We start from the raw sequence: 19029 nt of genomic DNA on the forward strand, positions 1-19029 counted from the left end.
CATTACCAGCGTCGCCTTACTGTCACTTATGCTAGTAGGGTGCCAAGAGCACCATCCGAGCGTGATCGTTACCAGAGCGGCCAACTGGCTTCCGTACCCGTGGAACGTAAAAGGGCACCATTCGAGCGTGATCGTTACCAACGTCGCTTCACTGGCACCTGTGGCGGTGGCACGTGTAAAAGATTCGAGTGAGGTCATTGCCAGTACCGCCTGACTGGCACCCGTGCAGGTGGCACGTAAAAAGCACCCACTACACTCTCGGAGTGGTTGGCGTTAGGAAGGGCATCCAGCTGTAGAAACTCTGCCAGATTAAGACTGGAGCCTGGTGCAGCCATCTGGTTGCCAGCCCTCAGTCAAAAGCGTCCAACCCATGCTAGCATGGAAAACAGACGTTAAATGATAATGATGATGATGATAGAGATAAAAATTCTCTAATGACAATAAAAACTAAGCCCCTTAAATATGTTATGTACTTTATTAAGCTCCTGAAGGTTCCATTCCAGCAAAACTTATATACTATCCCAAGCAAACTACAGGGGCAGTTCTTGGTGTTTTGTTTCTGATATTTCTTACTGACAGTTTTACCAGTTCATATGGTGCACCTAAACCACTGACTCTTTGTTCACCTTAATTTCCATTACACATTTTGCATATCTATATATATAAAACTGTAGTTGTGTGAGTGTCTGTCCCCTTCGATTTAGATTCCTAACTACTCCCACATTTTGCGGTGCAGTTTAACCAATTTCGGGTATCTTACAGTCGTGATTCATATCGAGCCCGTCTGAGTATTAGTGCGCGTCTACGATGAGTCTACGATTTTAAAAATAATTTAACATAATTTTTTATTCCATTTTAATGCATAATTTTTCGTGTGTCGATGGCGGCGGAGTTGGCGTCCATGGTCACACCTGCACCTGTTTGCTTCTCCCCCTTCTTCCCTCCCTCGTGAAGCTGTGGGGAAGGGAGCGTAAGGAAATCAATGTCGCAAAGCATTGTCAAGGAGACCAGCGTTCTTTTAGAACAACGGCTTCATGGCTTGAAGACACCAAAACAGAAATGGCTAAGAAAGCCCGAATTGGCATCTATAAGGGAAGTAACTCTCTAAAAATGCTTATATAGTTATTTCCCTTACAAACCCGAGCAACGCCGGGCGATACTGCTAGTCTTTATATATAAAAGTCAAGTTGTGTGTCTGTCTCCTACGATTTAGATTCCTAACTACTCCCACATTTTGCGGTGCAGTGTAACCAAAAGCGGGTATCTTATAGTCGTGATTCATATCGAATCCGTCTGGGCATTAGCGCGCGTCTACGATGAGTCTACGATTTAAAAAATAATTTACCATCATTTTTTTCCATTTTAATGCATTTTTTTCACTATTATATAAGGGAAGTAACTCTCTAAAAATGTCTACGATGAGTCAACGATTAAAAAAAAAATTTACCATAATTTTTTTTCCATTTTTAATGCATTTTTTTTTGCTATTTTTTGGCTATAACTCTCTAAAAATGCTTATATAGTTATTTCCCTTACAAATCCAGGCAATGCCGGGCGATACTGCTAGTTGCTTATATAACACTGAACTGGTATTCTCTCATTTTCCATGAGAGTTTTTTAAATCTTTTCCTATTTCCTTGTCTTACGGCAAAATATCCCCTCATATATTTTACTTAAGCTCTTTTTGACATAGATTTCCACTATTTTTTTTAAAACTCTAGTAATTATTATTGAATAATTAGCTCTGCTAGCTTCCTCACGAAAATAAAGTATGGCTATTTTCCAGCTAATCATCATCATCATCATTTAGAGTCCGCTTTCCATGCTAGCATGGGTTGGACGGTTCAACTGGGGTCTGGGAAGCCAGAAGGCTGCACCAGGCCCAGTTTGATCTGGCAATGTTTCTACAGCTGGATGCCCTTCCTAACACCAACCACTCCATGAGTGTAGTGGGTGCTTTTTACGTGCCACGGGGGCCAGGCGAGGCTGGCAACGGACACGAGCGGACGGTGCCTTTTATGTGCCACCGGCACGGGGGCCAGGCGAAGCTGGCAACGGACACGAACGGATGGTGCTTTTTACGTGCCACCGGCACGAGGCCAAAACTCCTACAGCTATTAAATATTTTTTATTATGAGCATGATAGTGACAGTTAGCCCACACAACCAAGAAGATCTGGAATCATCATCATCATTTAACATCCATTGTCCATGCTGGCATGGGTGGATGGTGTGACCAGAGTTGGCAAACCACAAGGCTGCAACAGACTCCAGTCTGATTTGGCATGGTTTTTATGGCTGGATGCCCTTCCTAATACCAACCACTTTACTGAGTATGCTGGATGCTTTTACATGGCACTGTAGGGGCATTTTAATGTAACACCACACAGGTCCTTTTACATACATGAAGCATACACTCATGTGTCTATGTGATGCCACATGGGCGCTTGAGCTGACATTTAAGGAACAAGATTAATAAAAGAATTATCGTCTTCCATTGAAGACAGTCTTTGGATTCCTTCGTGCCAGATTCTTGGTAAATAAATCCTGTCAAAATTCTATCTGCTGCTTTTCCCCCACATCTATAATTTCATGAAGATTGAAAGTAAGAACTGTCAGACATCTTAATTAATTGAAAGAAAGTAAGTAAGTACATACTTTTCCTAACTTCCATTTGATGAATTTCAACTATCTTCTCTAAAAACTGAATGTTTTCCATCAACTTGTCAAGACTTTCCATGCTGCCAATTTCTGTAAAGAGAAAGAAAAAACGAAAAAACAAATACAAACAAAAAAACAAGCCAGAAATGTTTATATTAATATCTCTCTTTTAAAAAATTTTTTACTACTACTACTACTACTACAATTATTACTATTATTATTATTATTAAGGTATGCATAAGGTCTTCACAAGTAGAGTTTTGTGTTCCAAGAAGGAAAGGTATGCATAAGTGGACTGGCTACATCCCGTGTAGAGACCATAACCCATGGCCTCGTCTGGCACCTGTGCCGGTGGCACATAAAAAGCACCCACTACACTCACGGAGTGGTTGGCGTTAGGAAGGGCATCCAGCTGTAGAAACATTGCCAGATCAGACTGGGCCTGGTGCAGCCTTCTGGCTTCCCAGACCCCAGTTGAACCGTCCAACCCATGCTAGCATGGAAAGCGGACGCTAAACAATGATGAAGGTGGCAAAGCTGGCAGAATCGTTAGCATGCTGGGCGAAATGCTTAGTGGTATTTCGCCTGTCACTAAGTTCTGAGTTCAACTTTGCCTTTCATCCTTTTGGGGTCAACTAAATAAGTACCAGTTAAGCACTGGGGTTGATGTAATTGACTTAATCCCTTCTACCCAAATATGAGGCCTTGTGCTTCTAGTAGAAAGGATTATTATTATTATTATTATTATTATTATTATTATTATTATTATCATCAGCATCATCATTATTCAGGCCTTGTGCCAATAGTAGAAAGGGTTATGATTATTACGATTATTATTATTATGAGATATTGGAGTGTAATTTCTAATCATTTGAGCACTGCTAAGTGTTCTCATCTGCTACAGATGAGTGGTTAGTGAGAGCTGTACAAGTCATGTACAGGGATGCTGTCAGTAATGTGAGGGTTGGTAATGAGTACAGTGAAGAATTCCGGGTAGGAGTAGGGCTCCACCAAGGATCAGTCCTCAGCCCCCTCTTATTTATCATAGTCCTTTAGGCAATAACAGAGGAATTCAAGACAGGGTTCCCCTGGGAGCTTCTCTATGCTGATGACCTTGCTCTAAAAGTGGAGTCACAATCAGAACTAGAGAAGTTTCAGGTGTGCAAGCAAGGTCTAGAATCGAAGGGCCTTAGAGTCAATCTAGCAAAAACCAAAGTCTTAATAAGTAGGAAAGCAGATAAACCACAAATCCCTTCAGGTAGATGGCCCTCATCAATCTGTAGAAAAGGTGTAGGTAGAAACTCCATAAGATGTAAGCAATGGATACATAAGAGAGGTGCAGCAATATCAAAGGAAAGCTAACAGGGAAGATCGATTTTGTGTGTGTCAAATACTCAGGTGCAATGAACACTGAAATTGTGCAGAAAACAGTCGCTGTCACATTCCTGGGGGTAAAACTACAAGTAGTTGATAGCTTCTGTTACCTAGGTGACCAAGTCAGCAGCAGGGGTGGTTGCTCTTAGAATGTAGCTGCTAGAATAAGAATAACCTGGGCAAAGTTCAGAGAGCTCCTACCTCGGCTGGTGACAAAGGGCCTCTCACTCAGAGTAAAAGGTAGACTGTATGATGCATGTGTGTGAACAGCCATGCTACATGGCAGTGAAAAATGGGCCATGACTGCTGAGGACATGCATAAGCTTGCAAGGAATGAAGCTAGCATGCTCTGCTGGATGTGTAATGTCAGTGTGCATACTCGACAGAGTGTAAGTGTCCTGAGAGAAAAGTTAGACATAAGAAGCATCAGATGTGGTGTGCAACAGAGATGACAGTGCTGGTATGGTCATGTGTTGCGTATAGATGAGGACAGCTGGGTGAAAAAGTGTCACACCCTTGCAGTTGAAGGAACCTGTGGAAGAGGTAGACCCAAGAAGACCTGGGATGAGGTGGTGAAGTACGACCTTCAAACGTTGGGCTTCACCAAGGTGATGACAAGTGACCAGGACCTTTGGAGATATGCTGTGCTTGAGAAGACTGTAACTGTAGCCTATGCCAGTGCAACATAACAAGCCCATTTAAGAGCACCCTTCAATCATTGGGCAATAAACTGCACTTGTGAAGACCTGTTGAGGCAAATGAAGTCGTCATGGTTGATGACAGTACCACCTGATTGGCACCTGTGCTGGTGGCATGTAAAAAGCACCCACTACACTCTTGGAGTGGTTGGTGTTAAGAAGAGAATCCAGCTGTAGAAACTTTTCCAGATTGGATTGGAACCTGGTGCAGTCTTCTGGCTCGCTAGCCCTCAGTCAAACCATCCAACCCATGCCAGCATGGAAAATAGACGTTAAATGATAATGATGATGATGATGAATACTAATCTGCTAAGTCATGTGCCTGGTGTACCCTTATCAGGTGAATAGTCATGATGGGTGCATTGGGCTTTATATATTTGTGTCCCAGTGTCACTTTGATGGCATGAGCTGCTCTCTCACTCAATAATAATATTAACAAAAACAAGATACTATAACCAAAGGCGTTTCTTACTGAAGTTTTTGAGACAGTATATCTAAGACTGTATGTATTATCTAATGTGTCTTTCTTTCTTTTTTTTAAAACCTCTGCATTGGATTTTATGTTTACAGCAATAAGGACTGAGAGGACAAACTTAGTACTGGACACTGCTGTGTCCAGTGCTGGTAGCTGTGTGGCACCTAGAACAACTGCCTTGTGTTGACTTATAGCTTGTGAATGGGATTTATGAAATAGTACTGCAGAAACCAATAGGTCAGAGTGAATTTGTAATTCAAAGAGCCAACCAAACTGTGGAATAATTAGCCACTTACAAATTCAGAATCTAGAAAGTCCAGTTGATCAACCAAACAGAGTACTCATTGTCAAAACTGACAAGAAATCCATATACTAAATAAAATGTTCAATTTGTGGCTGGCAGTCTTACAGAAACTTCTTCTGAAGGAGACCAGTGGCATCAGAGGAGCTTCCATAGGAAGTATGCATCAGTCCTCTCCATACTCCTCTATGGAGCAAAGATGCAACACCTCTTGAAGACCTTGGCAAAGTGGCTCAATGGCTTAAATAGCAGAGCCTTGAGAACCATTGAAAACATCAGAAGGTGCCATTACGTTTCCAACAAAGAATTGCGTGCACACAGGTTTCAATCTGTTTCAATCTGTAGCCTCCCATTGCATGCACTGGTATGGACATGTCTTCCATCTCCTGCTAGATCACCATACCAGTGATATATTCTCATTCGATGGAGCAGCTGTGCGCTGGAAGAGACCTTGTGGAAGGCCCTGCACTAGCTGGCTGGATGTGATTAAGGAAGATCTCCAGAGACTCGACACCACTCTGTAAGGTGCACAGGGGCTGGGATGGGACTGCCAGCGATGGAGAGCAGTAGTGGACCTAGCTTGCAATTCTTTTGAGCAAATCTAATCTTAAAGGAAAAGGGGAAAAAAATTAACAACTCTAAAATTCAAAAATACATGATGCTATATACTATTTATTAGCTGTGACGCTATGTGATACAAAGCACTTATCAAATTTAAAGAAATTAGGCATGAAACTTTAGGACCTTAAGTCACTTATGTAGCTTTACAACAAATAATAATATATAAGGTTGTCCCAAAAGTTCGTAGAAAGTCTTGGAAAATAATGGTCTTTATTTTGAGGAATAATTTTTGTTGTTTTTGTTAGTACTTGGCGAGTAAAAATTCAATTTTCGCAAGTGTTTATGAACTTTTGGGACAACCTAATATATCATCATTATCATTTTAACACACACACACATATGTTTTTTGTTGTATTTTTCCTTTGTTTTTCTTTTTTGATCAACTATTTACTGTATGCGCACATGGACCCCTGGCCTTCCAACTGATTTTGGAGTACTTAATTCGCAGAATTCTTTCTACCATCAGATTACATTACCTTGTTTATTCGGAATATGCCATTTCTGCACCTTGATTGTGATTCATATCATCATCATCATCATCATCGTTTAACGTCCGTTTTCCGCGCTAGCACGGGTTGGATGGTTTGACCGGGGTCTGGGAAGCCAGGGGCCGCTCCAGGCTCCAGTCTGATCTGGCAGAGTTTCTACGGCTGGATGCCCTTCCTAACACCAACCACTCCGTGAGTGTAGTGGGTGCTTTTTACGTGCCACCTGCACAGGGGCCGGGGTCCGGCATCGGTCACGATCGGTTCGAGCTTTTAACGTGCCAGCCAAGGCGGCGCAGGCAACGTTCGGATGGTCTTACCAGCACAGAGGCCAGTCGGGGCAGCGCTGGCATCGGCCACGTTCGGATAGTACTTTTTGTGTGCCACCGGCACAGGCATCATATATATATATATATATATCAAGAACAATCTTACTTAGAAATGGATGCGTGCGTTCCGTCATATAATAAATTAATAAATAAATAAAACATATGCATATATACATACATATATGTACGTACCTACCTCTACATGTATATATACACGCATATATGGGTACAGGACACCAAAAAAACGTCGAACACAATGAGGAACGTAAACATGAACACAAAACCAAGGAACTGGACATTTTTCTTAAACAACGAAAAAATAGAGCACAGGACAAATAACACAAGGAAAATTCCCCTTCGTTTTTTTGGTGTCCTGTACCCATATATGCATGTATATATACATGTAGAGGTAGGTACGTACACATATGTATGTATATATGCATATGTTTTATTTATTAATTTATTATATATATATATATATATATATATACATACATACATACATACATATATATATATATATATATGAATAAATAAGTGGAGTTTAACGCAGGTGTAATCAAATATTTTTACTTTCGACACATGTTTCGAAAATTCCACTGATACTATTCAAAAGAATAAATGGTATAAACAATGCAATCTTCTCCTCAGGAAAGTGAAAAAAGCGAAACTCGTCAATAAGACATTTTAGCAAAAAATGATGGATTTGTATAGCGATTGACAGAACGCTATTAATATTGTTTAAAAAAACGTTATCTGATATAACGTCATAAGTAGCTAACAGAAAGAGTAGGGATACCAATAGTGAATACTTATATGCACTAAATGTATGTTTACTTGTGAGATTTTTGCTACCCTGGTAACTATTTATTTATTTTTTCTGTGTTAATTGTTAACAAGGTAAAAATACACTCATCTATTTATATATATATATATACACACACACACACACACACACATATATATATATATATATATATTTTTAAAATATAAATATATGAAAGAATGGAGTTGAACGACGAATTAACAAAATTCCTTTATTTCCGACATATGTTTCGAAGGCTGCATATTCCTAATTGCAAAGGAATAAGGAGTATATTATGCTGCTTTCTCATCAGGAAAAGCAACTGGCAAAAACACACCTTTCAATCATATGAATAATGATATGATTGAAAGGTGTTTTTGCCAGTTGCTTTTCCTGATGAGAAAGCGGCATAATGTACTCCTTATTCCTTCGCAATTAGGAATATGCAGCCTTCGAAACATATGTCGAAAATAAAGGAATTTTGTTAATTCGTCGTTCAACTCCATTCTTTCATATATTTATATTTTTAAAAATAACATACAAATTTCCACATGAAAGCACGTAACTTCAAATGTGTCTTCTCTGATGTGAATTTGCTACCCAGGTATCGGTTAACCGAATTATCCATAACAAGATAATTCATTCTACTACTCAAATCATCATCATCATCATCGTTTAACGTCCGCTTTCCATGCTAGCATGGGTTGGACGGTTCAACTGGGGTCTGGCAAGCTCGAAGGCTGCACCAGGCCAGTCAGATCTGGCAGTGTTTCTACAGCTGGATGCCCTTCCTAACGCCAACCACTCCGAGAGTGTACTGGGTGATTTTATGTGCCACCGATACAGGTGCCAGGCGAGGCTGGCAGACGGCCACGCTCGGATGGTGTTTTTATGTGCCACCGACACAGGTGCCAGACGAGGCTGGCGAACGGCCACGCTCGGATGGTGTTTGTTACGTGCCCTCAGCACGGAGGCCAGTCGATGCGGTACTGGCTACGGTCACGCTTGGATGGTTTTCTTATGTGCCAGCGGCACTGGTACCACAAGGATACAAATTCCATTGATGTTCATCTATTTTGATTTGGTTTGATTTGATTTGATTTGATTTGATTTGATTGATTTTCACTTGCCTCAACAGGTCTTCACAAGTGTCACAAGAAGGAAGGTATGCACAGGTGGACTGACTACGTCCCAGGTAGGTGCCACGGGTTATGGCTTCACTTGTCTTGCCGGGTCTTCTCACGCACAGCATACTTCCATAGGTCTCGGTCTCTAGTCATTTCCATGGTGAGACCTAACGTTCGAAGGTCGTGCTTCACCATCTTGTCCCAGGTTTTCCTGGGTCTACCTCTTCCACGGGCTCCCTCAACTGCTAGGGATTGGCACTTTCTCACACACCTATCTTCATCCATTCTCGCCACATGACCATACCAGCGCAATCGTCTCTCTTGCACACCACAACTGATGCTTCTTAGGTACAACATTTCTCTCAAGGTACTAATGCTCTGTCGAGTATGTACACTGACATTACACATCCATCGGAGCATACTGGCTTCATTCCTCATGAGCTTACGCATGTCCTCAGCAGTCATGGCCCATGTTTCACTGCCATGTAGCATGGCTGTTCGTACACATGCATCATACAGTCTGCCTTTTACTCTGAGCGAGAGGCCTTTAGTCACCAGCAGAGGTAAGAGCTCCCTAAACTTTGCCCAGGCTATTCTTATTCTAGCAGTTACACTTTCAGCGCACCCACCCCCACTACTGACTTGGTCACCTAGATAACGGAAGCTATCAACTACTTCTAGTTTTTCCCCCTGGAAAGTGACGGAAGTTGTTTTCTGATATATATATATATATATACGTACAGACATACACAACCACTTTACTTTATGTTTTGAGTGGTTCTTCTGCAGTCAGTAAAACCAAACCTATGACAGTTATGTCCCTTAGATAGAAAAATGCTTGCAAAATGCCTGTCCAATGCAGAGGAGAAAAACGTAAAATATCTACTAACCTTTACTAGTAAGAGAAGTATTAGGAGTTGTTTCCACACTATGGCTTTGCAGTTGTGATCTGAGTCTCTGATTTTTAGTCTTCTCAGCTGCTAATTCCTTTTTCAGTTTACTGACTGCTTTGTGTAGCGTGTCGACTTCACTTCTGCGCTTCATTTCATCAGGATTATCAGAAGGCAAACCTTTCATTTGCTTCATCCCTCGTTCATCGACAAGCTTCAATAAATCTTGATATCTTGTATTGAGTTCGTTATACTTCTTCTTCAGTTCTTCGTACGCATCTTTTAGAGCAGACATAGAGGTTATACCAAGGGATGAAGTAAGATTTTGTCGTGATGCTGACAGAGTAAAGGTGATATTTGGACTTGCGGCAGCAGCATCAGAAACATCATCTTCGTTTGGTATTATACTAATATCATCATCTTGGCACACATTGTAACTGCTCATTATGCTGGAAAAATAGAAAATATAGATATACTCTTTTACTCTTTACTCTTTTACTTGTTTCAGTCATTTGACTGCGGCCATGCTGGAGCACCGCCTTTAATTGAACAACTCGACCCCGGGACTTATTCTTTTGTAAGCCCAGTACTTATTCTATCGGTCTCTTTTGCCGAACCATTAAGTAACGGGGACGTAAACACACCAGCATCGGTTGTCAAGCAATGCTAGGGGGACAAACACAGACACACAAACATACACATACATATATACGACGGGCTTCTTTCAGTTTCCGTCTACCAAATCCACTCACAAGGCATTGGTCGGCCCGGGGCTATAGCAGAAGACACTTGCCCAAGGTGCCATGCAGTGGGACTGAACCTGGAACCATGTGGTTGGTTAGCAAGCTACTTACCACACAGCCACTACATACATATATATAATATTTTATAAGCTTAAAGCTTATAAGCAATCACTATGCAATGACTAAAGAAAATAGTTTAATATTGGAGAATATAAGACCTTGATGGAAAAAAGTAAGGTTCACTTTCTATGCAAACGAGAACCCTACTTTTTTTCCATCAGCACTAGTGTTGCAAATATTATCGAACATTTACACTCAATGTATTAGCTTAGCTTGTTTGCCAGTAGGCTGCAGTTTGACATGGTGGAGATGACTCTCTCAAAGCACTGGGTGTTAAAAGACATAAAAGACGTAGACAGGTGTGACAACTCACCCCAAATCCCATTCAGGAGTGATGGACAATGTTGAAACATCAATGTCCAGCGTTGAAAATGGCTGGTATAGTGAACTAAGGGCTATAGTGAAAGCAAAGGATAACTAGTTTGAATTGTAAATATAGGCATAGGAGTGGCTGTGTGGTAAGTAGCTTGCTTACGAACCACATGGTTCTGGGTTCAGTCCCACTGTGTGGCATCTTGGGCAAGTGTCTTCTACTATAGCCTCGGGCCGACCAAAGCCTTGTGAGTGGATTTGGTAGACGGAAACTGAAAGAAGCCCGTTGTATATATGTATGTGTGTGTATAAGTTTGTGTGTCTGTGTTTGTCTCCTCAACATTGCTTGACAACCGATGGTGTGTTTACGTCCCCGTAACTTAGTGGTTCGGCAAAAGAGACCAATAGAATACGTACTAGGCTTACAAAGAATAAGTCCTGGGGTTGATTTGCTCGACTAAAGGCGGTGCTCCAGCATGGCCGCAGTCAAATGACTGAAACAAGTAAAAGAGTATGTGTAAAATATTGTCAATATATAACAACCTGTAAATTCTCATTAACCTCACCTGTTTCCAAGGAAACCAATTTCCCCCCATGATCAGATGTGGCTTTTTTTCCATAGAAGATTGCCAATGAACAACACCAATTGTATGATGGTGATATTTGTTTACAACCATCATGTGATGTTAAGACAAGGAAACACACACACACACAATGGTCTTCTTTCACATAATGTTCACATTAAAGTAAACATTTTCTTTTAATTCATATATTAAACAAGCAAATGCAGTTTTCTTCAGTTTGAAATACATACAGTATGTTATTTTATTATTTTGCCGAGGCATAGCAATACTAAGAACCTGGTGTTAGAACTCAACATATATATGGTTCATAGCAGTAATAAGAAATAGAATAAATGACTAGGGAATAAGAAATTATGTTATGAATTTCATTAGCTTACAGCTGTTTCTGCTATACGATGCAATGCATTCATAGATGAGTGCTTGTGTATCATCCTATAGTTTCATCAGAGCTTCAAAAATGAATTGCAACTATATTTAGTAAAGGCAAAAATAATAAAAGCTGTGAACTACTCAGATATATCTTATTACTGTGACTAGGTAAAAAAAAAAAAAAGAGTTGACAGTGAATAAGAGAACAAATTAGTATATAACAGAAACATGGACATCAACTTTCACATAATATCTAAAATAATACTATTGCACGAAATTAAAATGAGAAAAAACAACAGACAAAACGGCAAGAAAATAATTAACACAAGCTTATTGGGTAAGAAGCCAGAAGAGTTTTGCTGGTAAGCTTAACATTAGTTTTTCCATACAGGTAAGATATCAACAGATTTATAAGTCAGATCTCCTTGTTCTTTAATACTGCATCATCATCTCTTCAAAGCTCAGTGTTATCACCTGATCTATTTTTACTATATGTACTCTCAAATCCAATAAGTATCTTCTATTCATAGTTGGCTTCGCAATGTCTCTAATTCCCTATCAAGAAAGCATGAATGAATTGAATCACACTCAATTCAAAGTTAATATTAACCATCTGACACCAGGCCACATTCCTAGTGCCCCCATCCCAAACATAGACTTCTTTCTGAAGCAAATTCAAAGTAACTGCATTTCACAATTAAAACTAACCTAGCAAACCCATTATTTTGTTGTTTTAACATGAATCGCCACCCCATTATTGCCCCACTTTTCTTCAACATCTCCTTGGAACTTTCCACTGCTCCCAGGGGAGCAATTCTCCTTCATGGCAGCGAGTCATGGCCAATGAGGATGGAAGATATTAAGCGACTAGAATCCTTCGATCACCTCTGTCTACGCTGCATCCTTCATGTCCGATGGCATCACTTTGTCTCCAACAATTCGGTGCGACACCAGTGCACAATCACCTCCCTCCGACAAGTCATCCTTACAAGATGTCTGCGTTGGCTGGTTCATGCCCTCCGTCATCAACCAGGAGAATTCATCTACGAAGCAATTGTCCCAGCTCCTCTTCAGGATTGGCGAAAGCGATGTGGTGGACAACGAAAAACCTGGCTGATGACAGCCAAGGCTGATCTGGAACCCAACCTAGGCCCCCATGTCTACGGCGTTCGCCGCTGGAATAAGGAGTGGTTGGAGATCATGCAGTTGTTAGCCTCAAATCGCCAGGCCTGGTCAGCGTTTGTGAGAGATGCAGCATTGAGGATGAATGAAACCAGCTCAACCCACCCCGGGTGAATGCTGTCTCAAGACAAGAAGAAGAGGGGAGCAATACCACCCACTTTGGGAACCACTGCTTTAAACCAAACTCTGTCAAGACAGGCTGCTCTGCTTCAGGAGTTTAACCCTTTAGCATTCAGATTAGTTGGTCAAATATAATGCTTACATATTGTTTTTATTACAGTTTTTGATTAATCATGCATTATCTCATTAGTTTCAAGATTTCGATGATGATGATGATGATCATCATCATCGTTTAACGTCCGTTCTCCATGCTAGCATGGGTTGGACGGTTCGACCGGGGTTCTGGGAAGCCAGAAGGCTGCACCAGGCTCCATCTTATCTGGCAATGTTTCTACAGCTGGATGCCCTTCCTAATGCCAACCACTCCGTGAGTGTAGTGGGTGCTTTTTACGTGCCACCTGCACTGGTGCTAGGCGAGGCTGGCATCGGCCACGGTCGGATTGGTGCAGTCGAGGCGGCACTGGCTTATATGGTGCTTTTTACGTGCCACCGACACGGAAGCCAGTCGAGGCGGCGCTGGCATCGGCCACGATTCGGATAGTGCTTTTTATGATGATGTGATTGTTTTTTTAGAAAAAGGGGTTGGATCTGGCCAATGTGAACATAAAACAGGTAGAATATTTGGGCTTGATGTGGCTGATTTAAATGGTATCAACAAACAAGACAACCATTTCACTTAAGTAATCCTAATGCATTCAAGAAAGGAGTCATAGTTATATCTTGGAGAACAGCTGTTATACAGCAGGTTCTCATTTAAATGTTTCTTATAATTTGTTATTTGCTCAGAGATAAAAGCCTTGTTCGTAATAGGGGCAGTAGTTCATTCAGCAACTTCTGACTTACATCAAAATGTTATTTCTTGCACTATAGGCACAGGAGTGGCTGTGTGGTAAGCGGCTTGCTTACCAACCACATGGTTCCAGGTTCAGTCCCACTGCGTGGCATCTTGGGCAAGTGTCTTCTGCTATAGCCTCAGGCCGACCAATGCCTTGTGAGCGGATTTGGTAGACGGAAACTGAAAGAAGCCTGTCGTATATATATATATGTATGTGTGTGTATGTTTGTGTGTATGTGTTTGTCTCCCTAGCATTGCTTGACAACCGATGCTGGTGTGTTTATGTCCCCGTTACTTAGTGGTTCGGCAAAAGAGGCCGATAGAATAAGTACTGGGCTTACAAAGAATAAGTCTCAGGGTCGAGTTGCTCGATTAAAGGCGGTGCTCCAGCATGGCCACAGTCAAATGACTGAAACAAGTAAAAGAGTAAAGAGTAAGAGTAATTCTATCATGTATCATAGGCGCAGACAAGGCTGTGTGGTAAGAAGCTTGCTTCCCAGCCACATGGTTCTAGGTTCAGTTCCACTACGTAGCACCTTGCTCAAGTGTCTTCTACTATAGTTTTGGGCTGACCAAAGTCTTGTGAGTGGATTTGGTAGAAGGAAACTGAAAATAGCCCATTGTGTGTATATACACATACACACACACACACATTTTTTTTATGCACCCTTTTCAAGCCTAGCCAGGCTCAAGGGCCCGGTTTCCCGGTTTCTGTGGTGTATGTGTTACCCCCAGCTGGACAGGATGCCAGTCCATCGCAGCATTACTCAAGAAACAGGAAGAGGGAGTGAGAGAAAGTTGGGGCGAAAGAGTACAACAGGAGCTGCCACCACCCCCTGCCGGAGCCTCGTGGAGCTTTGGGTGTTTTCACTCAATAAACACACACAACGCCTGGTCTGGGAATCGAAACTGCGATCCTCCGACCATGAGTCCGCTGCCCTAACCACTGGGCCATTGCAAATCCATACACATATATATATATATGTGTGTGTGTGCTAGTGCCACATAAAAAGCACTGAGTCCATTCTGCCAAGTGGTTGGTGGTTTTAGGAAGGGCATCTAACCGTAAAAACCCTGCCAAAATAGAGTAGCATAGGGTAGTTTTTCTACCTGGCTAGGTCCTGTGAACCATCCTAACCACGCATGCGTGGAAGATGGATATTAAACGATGATGATGATGATGATGATGTGTGTGTCTGTTTATCACCCTGCCATCACTTAACAACCAATGCTTGTGTATTTATTTTCCTGTAACTTAGCAGTGTGGTAAAAGAGTGATAGAATCAGTGCTAGGCTTACAAAGAGTAAGTCCTGGGGTCAATTTCTTTGACTAAAACTTTTTAAGGTGGTGCTCCAGCATGGCTGCAGTCAAATGATTGAAACAAGTAAAAGAGTAAAGACCAACCAAATAACAGAAGTTGCGAACTGCTCAGATGTCTCATGTGGTACATTGCTTCATGTGAATCCCTTGGAACACTTGGGTGCACCTAAAGGTGAGTCTGTTAATCTTACAAGAGACTAAATTACACCTAAGGTGAAACCATTTTATATATGCACTGTTCAGTTGCAGTTGACTGCTTTTCACCATTCAATACAATGCAGAACTGGAGGGCTTTCAAAAGAGGTATGTGTGTGGCTGTGTGGTCAAGAAGCTTGCTTCCCAACTTTGTGGTTTCAGGTTCAGTCCAATTGCACAGAACCTTGGGTAAATGTTTTCTATTACAGCAGTGGGTTGATCAAAGCTTTGTAAGTGGATTTGGCAGATGGAAATTGTATGTGTACGCGGCGAGCTGGCAGAAATGTTAGCGAGCCGGGCGAAATGCTTAGCGGTATTTCATCTGCCGTTACATTCTGAGTTCAAATTCCATTGAGGTCGACTTTGCCTTTCATCCTTTTGAGGTCGATAAATTAAGTACCAGTTACGCACTGGGGTTGATGTAATCGACTTAATCTGTTTGTCTGTCCTTGTTTGTCCCATCTGTGTTTAGCCCCTTGTGGGTAGTAAAGAAATAGGTATTTCATCTGCTGTTACATTCTGAGTTCAAATTCTGTTGAGGTCGACTTTGCCTTTCATCCTTTTGGGGTTGATAAATAAAGTACCAGTTACGAACTGGGGTCGATATAATCAATTTAATACCTTTGTCTATCTTTGTTTGTCCCCTCTATGTTTAGCCCCTTGTATGCAATAAAGAAATATATATGTGTACTCTTGTTTAGACATCAGGTGAAGGTTGTAAACAATTGTCATAGTCAAGCAGGCAAAATTGTTCATTTCCATTCTTCTGTAAAAAAAAAAATGTCTGGCCATGGGAAAATATGCACACAGATAGACATACACAAGCACACACATGATGGGCTTCCACACTGTTTCCATCAACCAAATCATTCACAAGGTATTGATTGGCCTGGGGCTATAGTAGAAGACACTTGCCCAAGGTGCTGCACTGAAGGACCGAACTGGAAACCACATGGTTGCAAATATAATTTAGTTGGGTGTGTGGTTAAAAAGCAAGCTTGTTTTGCAGGTAAGCAAACCTCTTACTTGAATCTTGAATTCCTAATCATGAGTAATATCACCATTAATAACATGGTTTGATTTTACTATTAGTACACATAGTTTAGACAGCTTGTACAAACGAATACTTATTCTGCTGTGTAAAATGAGAGCAATGTCAAAATAATCTTTTCTATTATAGGTAAAGTGCCTGAAACATAGTGGGAGAGGCAAGTCGATAACATGAATCCCAGTACACAGCTGGTACTTGTTTTACTGACACCAAAAGGATGAGAGGCAAAGCTGACCTTGGCGAAATTTGAACTCAGAATGTAAAGAAGGGTGAAATACTGCTAAGCATTTTGCCTAAAAATGCAAGATAATGTTTTTAGATTTTTTTAGAAATACAGCATTTGTGTCCATGGACAATCAAAACATTAGAATATTTCCCTTTTCTTAGCAAGACAGGGAGCATGTAAAAAGCATTGAAAGATATTTTATTGAACAAAAGGGAAAATATGGTAATTTATGAAAGTTAATATAATTTTGATCTGTGCTAAATAAATCAAACATACAATAAAGTTGCTTCTGAGTGATAGCTACAGTTTTGTTTTGGGTTATACATATATATATATATATATATATATTATGGAGATGTACTTGCATAGCAAGTGACATGATCTGAGATAGTGTGCTGGAATGCAAACAATTGCAGTGTGGAAGGTGTTTATAAGCCATTTAAGAAACACACTGACAAAATTCTGTGCTGCAGCATGGAATTTTGTCAGTGAACAGGTCGTGGTCTCAAAGCGATGAAAATATTTTGGCAGATTAAATTCAAATGTTGAAGTGAATCTAACAGTTTTTGTGAGTTTCTTAAATGGTTTATAAACATCTTCCACACTGCAATTGTTATATATATATATATATATATATACCAGCAGTATCGCCCGGCGTTGCTTGGGTTTGTAAGGGAAATAACTATATAAGCATTTTTAGAGAGTTACTTCCCTTATATAATAGCAAAAAATGCATTAAAAATGGGAAAAAATGATGCTAAATTTTTTTTTAAATCGTAGACTCATGCTAATACCCAGAAGGGCTCGATATGAATGACGGCTATAAGATACCCGGTTTTGGTTAAACTGCACCGCAAAATGTGGGAGTAGTTAGGAATCTAAATCGTAGGAGACAGACACACAACTTGACTTTTATATATAAAGATATACACAGACATCATCATCTTCATTTTAATGACCCTTCTCCATGCTTGCATAGGACAGACAGAATTCATTGAGGCAAATTGTCTGCAGTTGTCAACCCTCACCTGTTTCCAATATTTCTACGTGGCCAAACATGCTTTTACATAAAATTGGAAATTATAGTAATTAGTTTTATGACAATGATGCTCATTTACAACTATCACATGACGTCAAGAAAAAGACACACATACAAATATATACCTCTATGTGCATATATCACACACATGATCACATGACCGACCAGACCATCAGATGTTGTCACACATCGCTGGTCACAATGCGTTCGCATTGTTTTAGCCTTTGAATGACGCCACTCCGCTGGCTAAGCGAACAGGCTAACAGAGGAAAGAGTGGGAGAAAGAGTGGTGAAAGAGTACAGCAGGGATCACCAACCCCTGCCGGAGCCTCGTGGAGCTTTTAGGTGTTTTCGCTCAATAAACACACACAACGCCCGGTCTGGGAATCGAAACCGCGATCCTATGACCGCGAGTCCGCTACCCTAACCACTAGGCCATTGCGCCTATATATGTGTATGAATTGAGAGTGCCTCTCTAGTCACCATTGTCATCATTTAATGTCTGTTTTCCATGCTGGCATGAGTTGGATAGTTTTATTGAGAACTGGTAAGATGCACCAGGTTCAAATCTGATTTGGCATGGTTTCTTAGGCTGGATGCCCTTCCTAATGCCAACCAATTCAAGAGTGTAGTGGGTGCTTTTCACGTGCCAGTTGTCTTGGTCACCTGTCGCTACCTCCATGAGGCCCAAAGCTTAAGCGGTACTTTATACATGCCAGTTATGTGACACTGACATTGGTCATAACTACAATTTTACTTGGCTTGATGAGTCTTCTCAAGCACAGCATATCGCCAAAGGTCTCAGTCACTTGTCATTGTCTCCATGAAGCCCAACATTCGAAGATCATGCTTCACCACCTTGTCCCATGTCTTCCTGGGTCTACCTCTTTCACAGGTTCTCTCCACTGTTAGGGTGTGACACTTCTTCACAGGCATCATACAATCTCCACCTGAGAGAGAGGCCCTTTGTTACTAACAGAAGTAGGAGGTCTCTGAACTTCGCCCAGCGTATTCTTATTCTAGCAGATATCATCTTGGAGCATCCACTCCAACTACTGACTTGGTTACCTAGGTAACGGAAGCTATCAACTGCTTCTAGTTTTCCCCACTGGCATCTGATGCTGTACATCTGTACATACATGTATATATATATATATATATATATAT

At 41.0% G+C, this 19029-nt stretch overlaps 1 protein-coding gene across 2 annotated transcripts in view; it reads right to left on the minus strand.

Annotated features, from left to right (window-relative positions):
* LOC115210851 overlaps positions 1–19029 on the minus strand; it is a 74224-nt gene that overhangs the window by 2948 nt on the left and 52247 nt on the right. For both annotated transcript variants that reach the window (XM_036501868.1, XM_029779607.2), the window contains exons 3-4: positions 9766–10214; positions 2658–2750 (exon numbers count right to left, since the gene is read on the minus strand). In XM_036501868.1, the coding sequence (XP_036357761.1) occupies positions 2658–2750; positions 9766–10210 (538 nt within the window). In that variant the 5' untranslated portion in view covers positions 10211–10214. The remainder of the gene's footprint in view (positions 1–2657; positions 2751–9765; positions 10215–19029) is intronic.

The sequence above is a fragment of the Octopus sinensis genome, linkage group LG4 (genome assembly GCF_006345805.1).
Source record: "Octopus sinensis linkage group LG4, ASM634580v1, whole genome shotgun sequence".
Classification (NCBI taxonomy): Eukaryota; Metazoa; Mollusca; class Cephalopoda; order Octopoda; family Octopodidae; genus Octopus; species Octopus sinensis.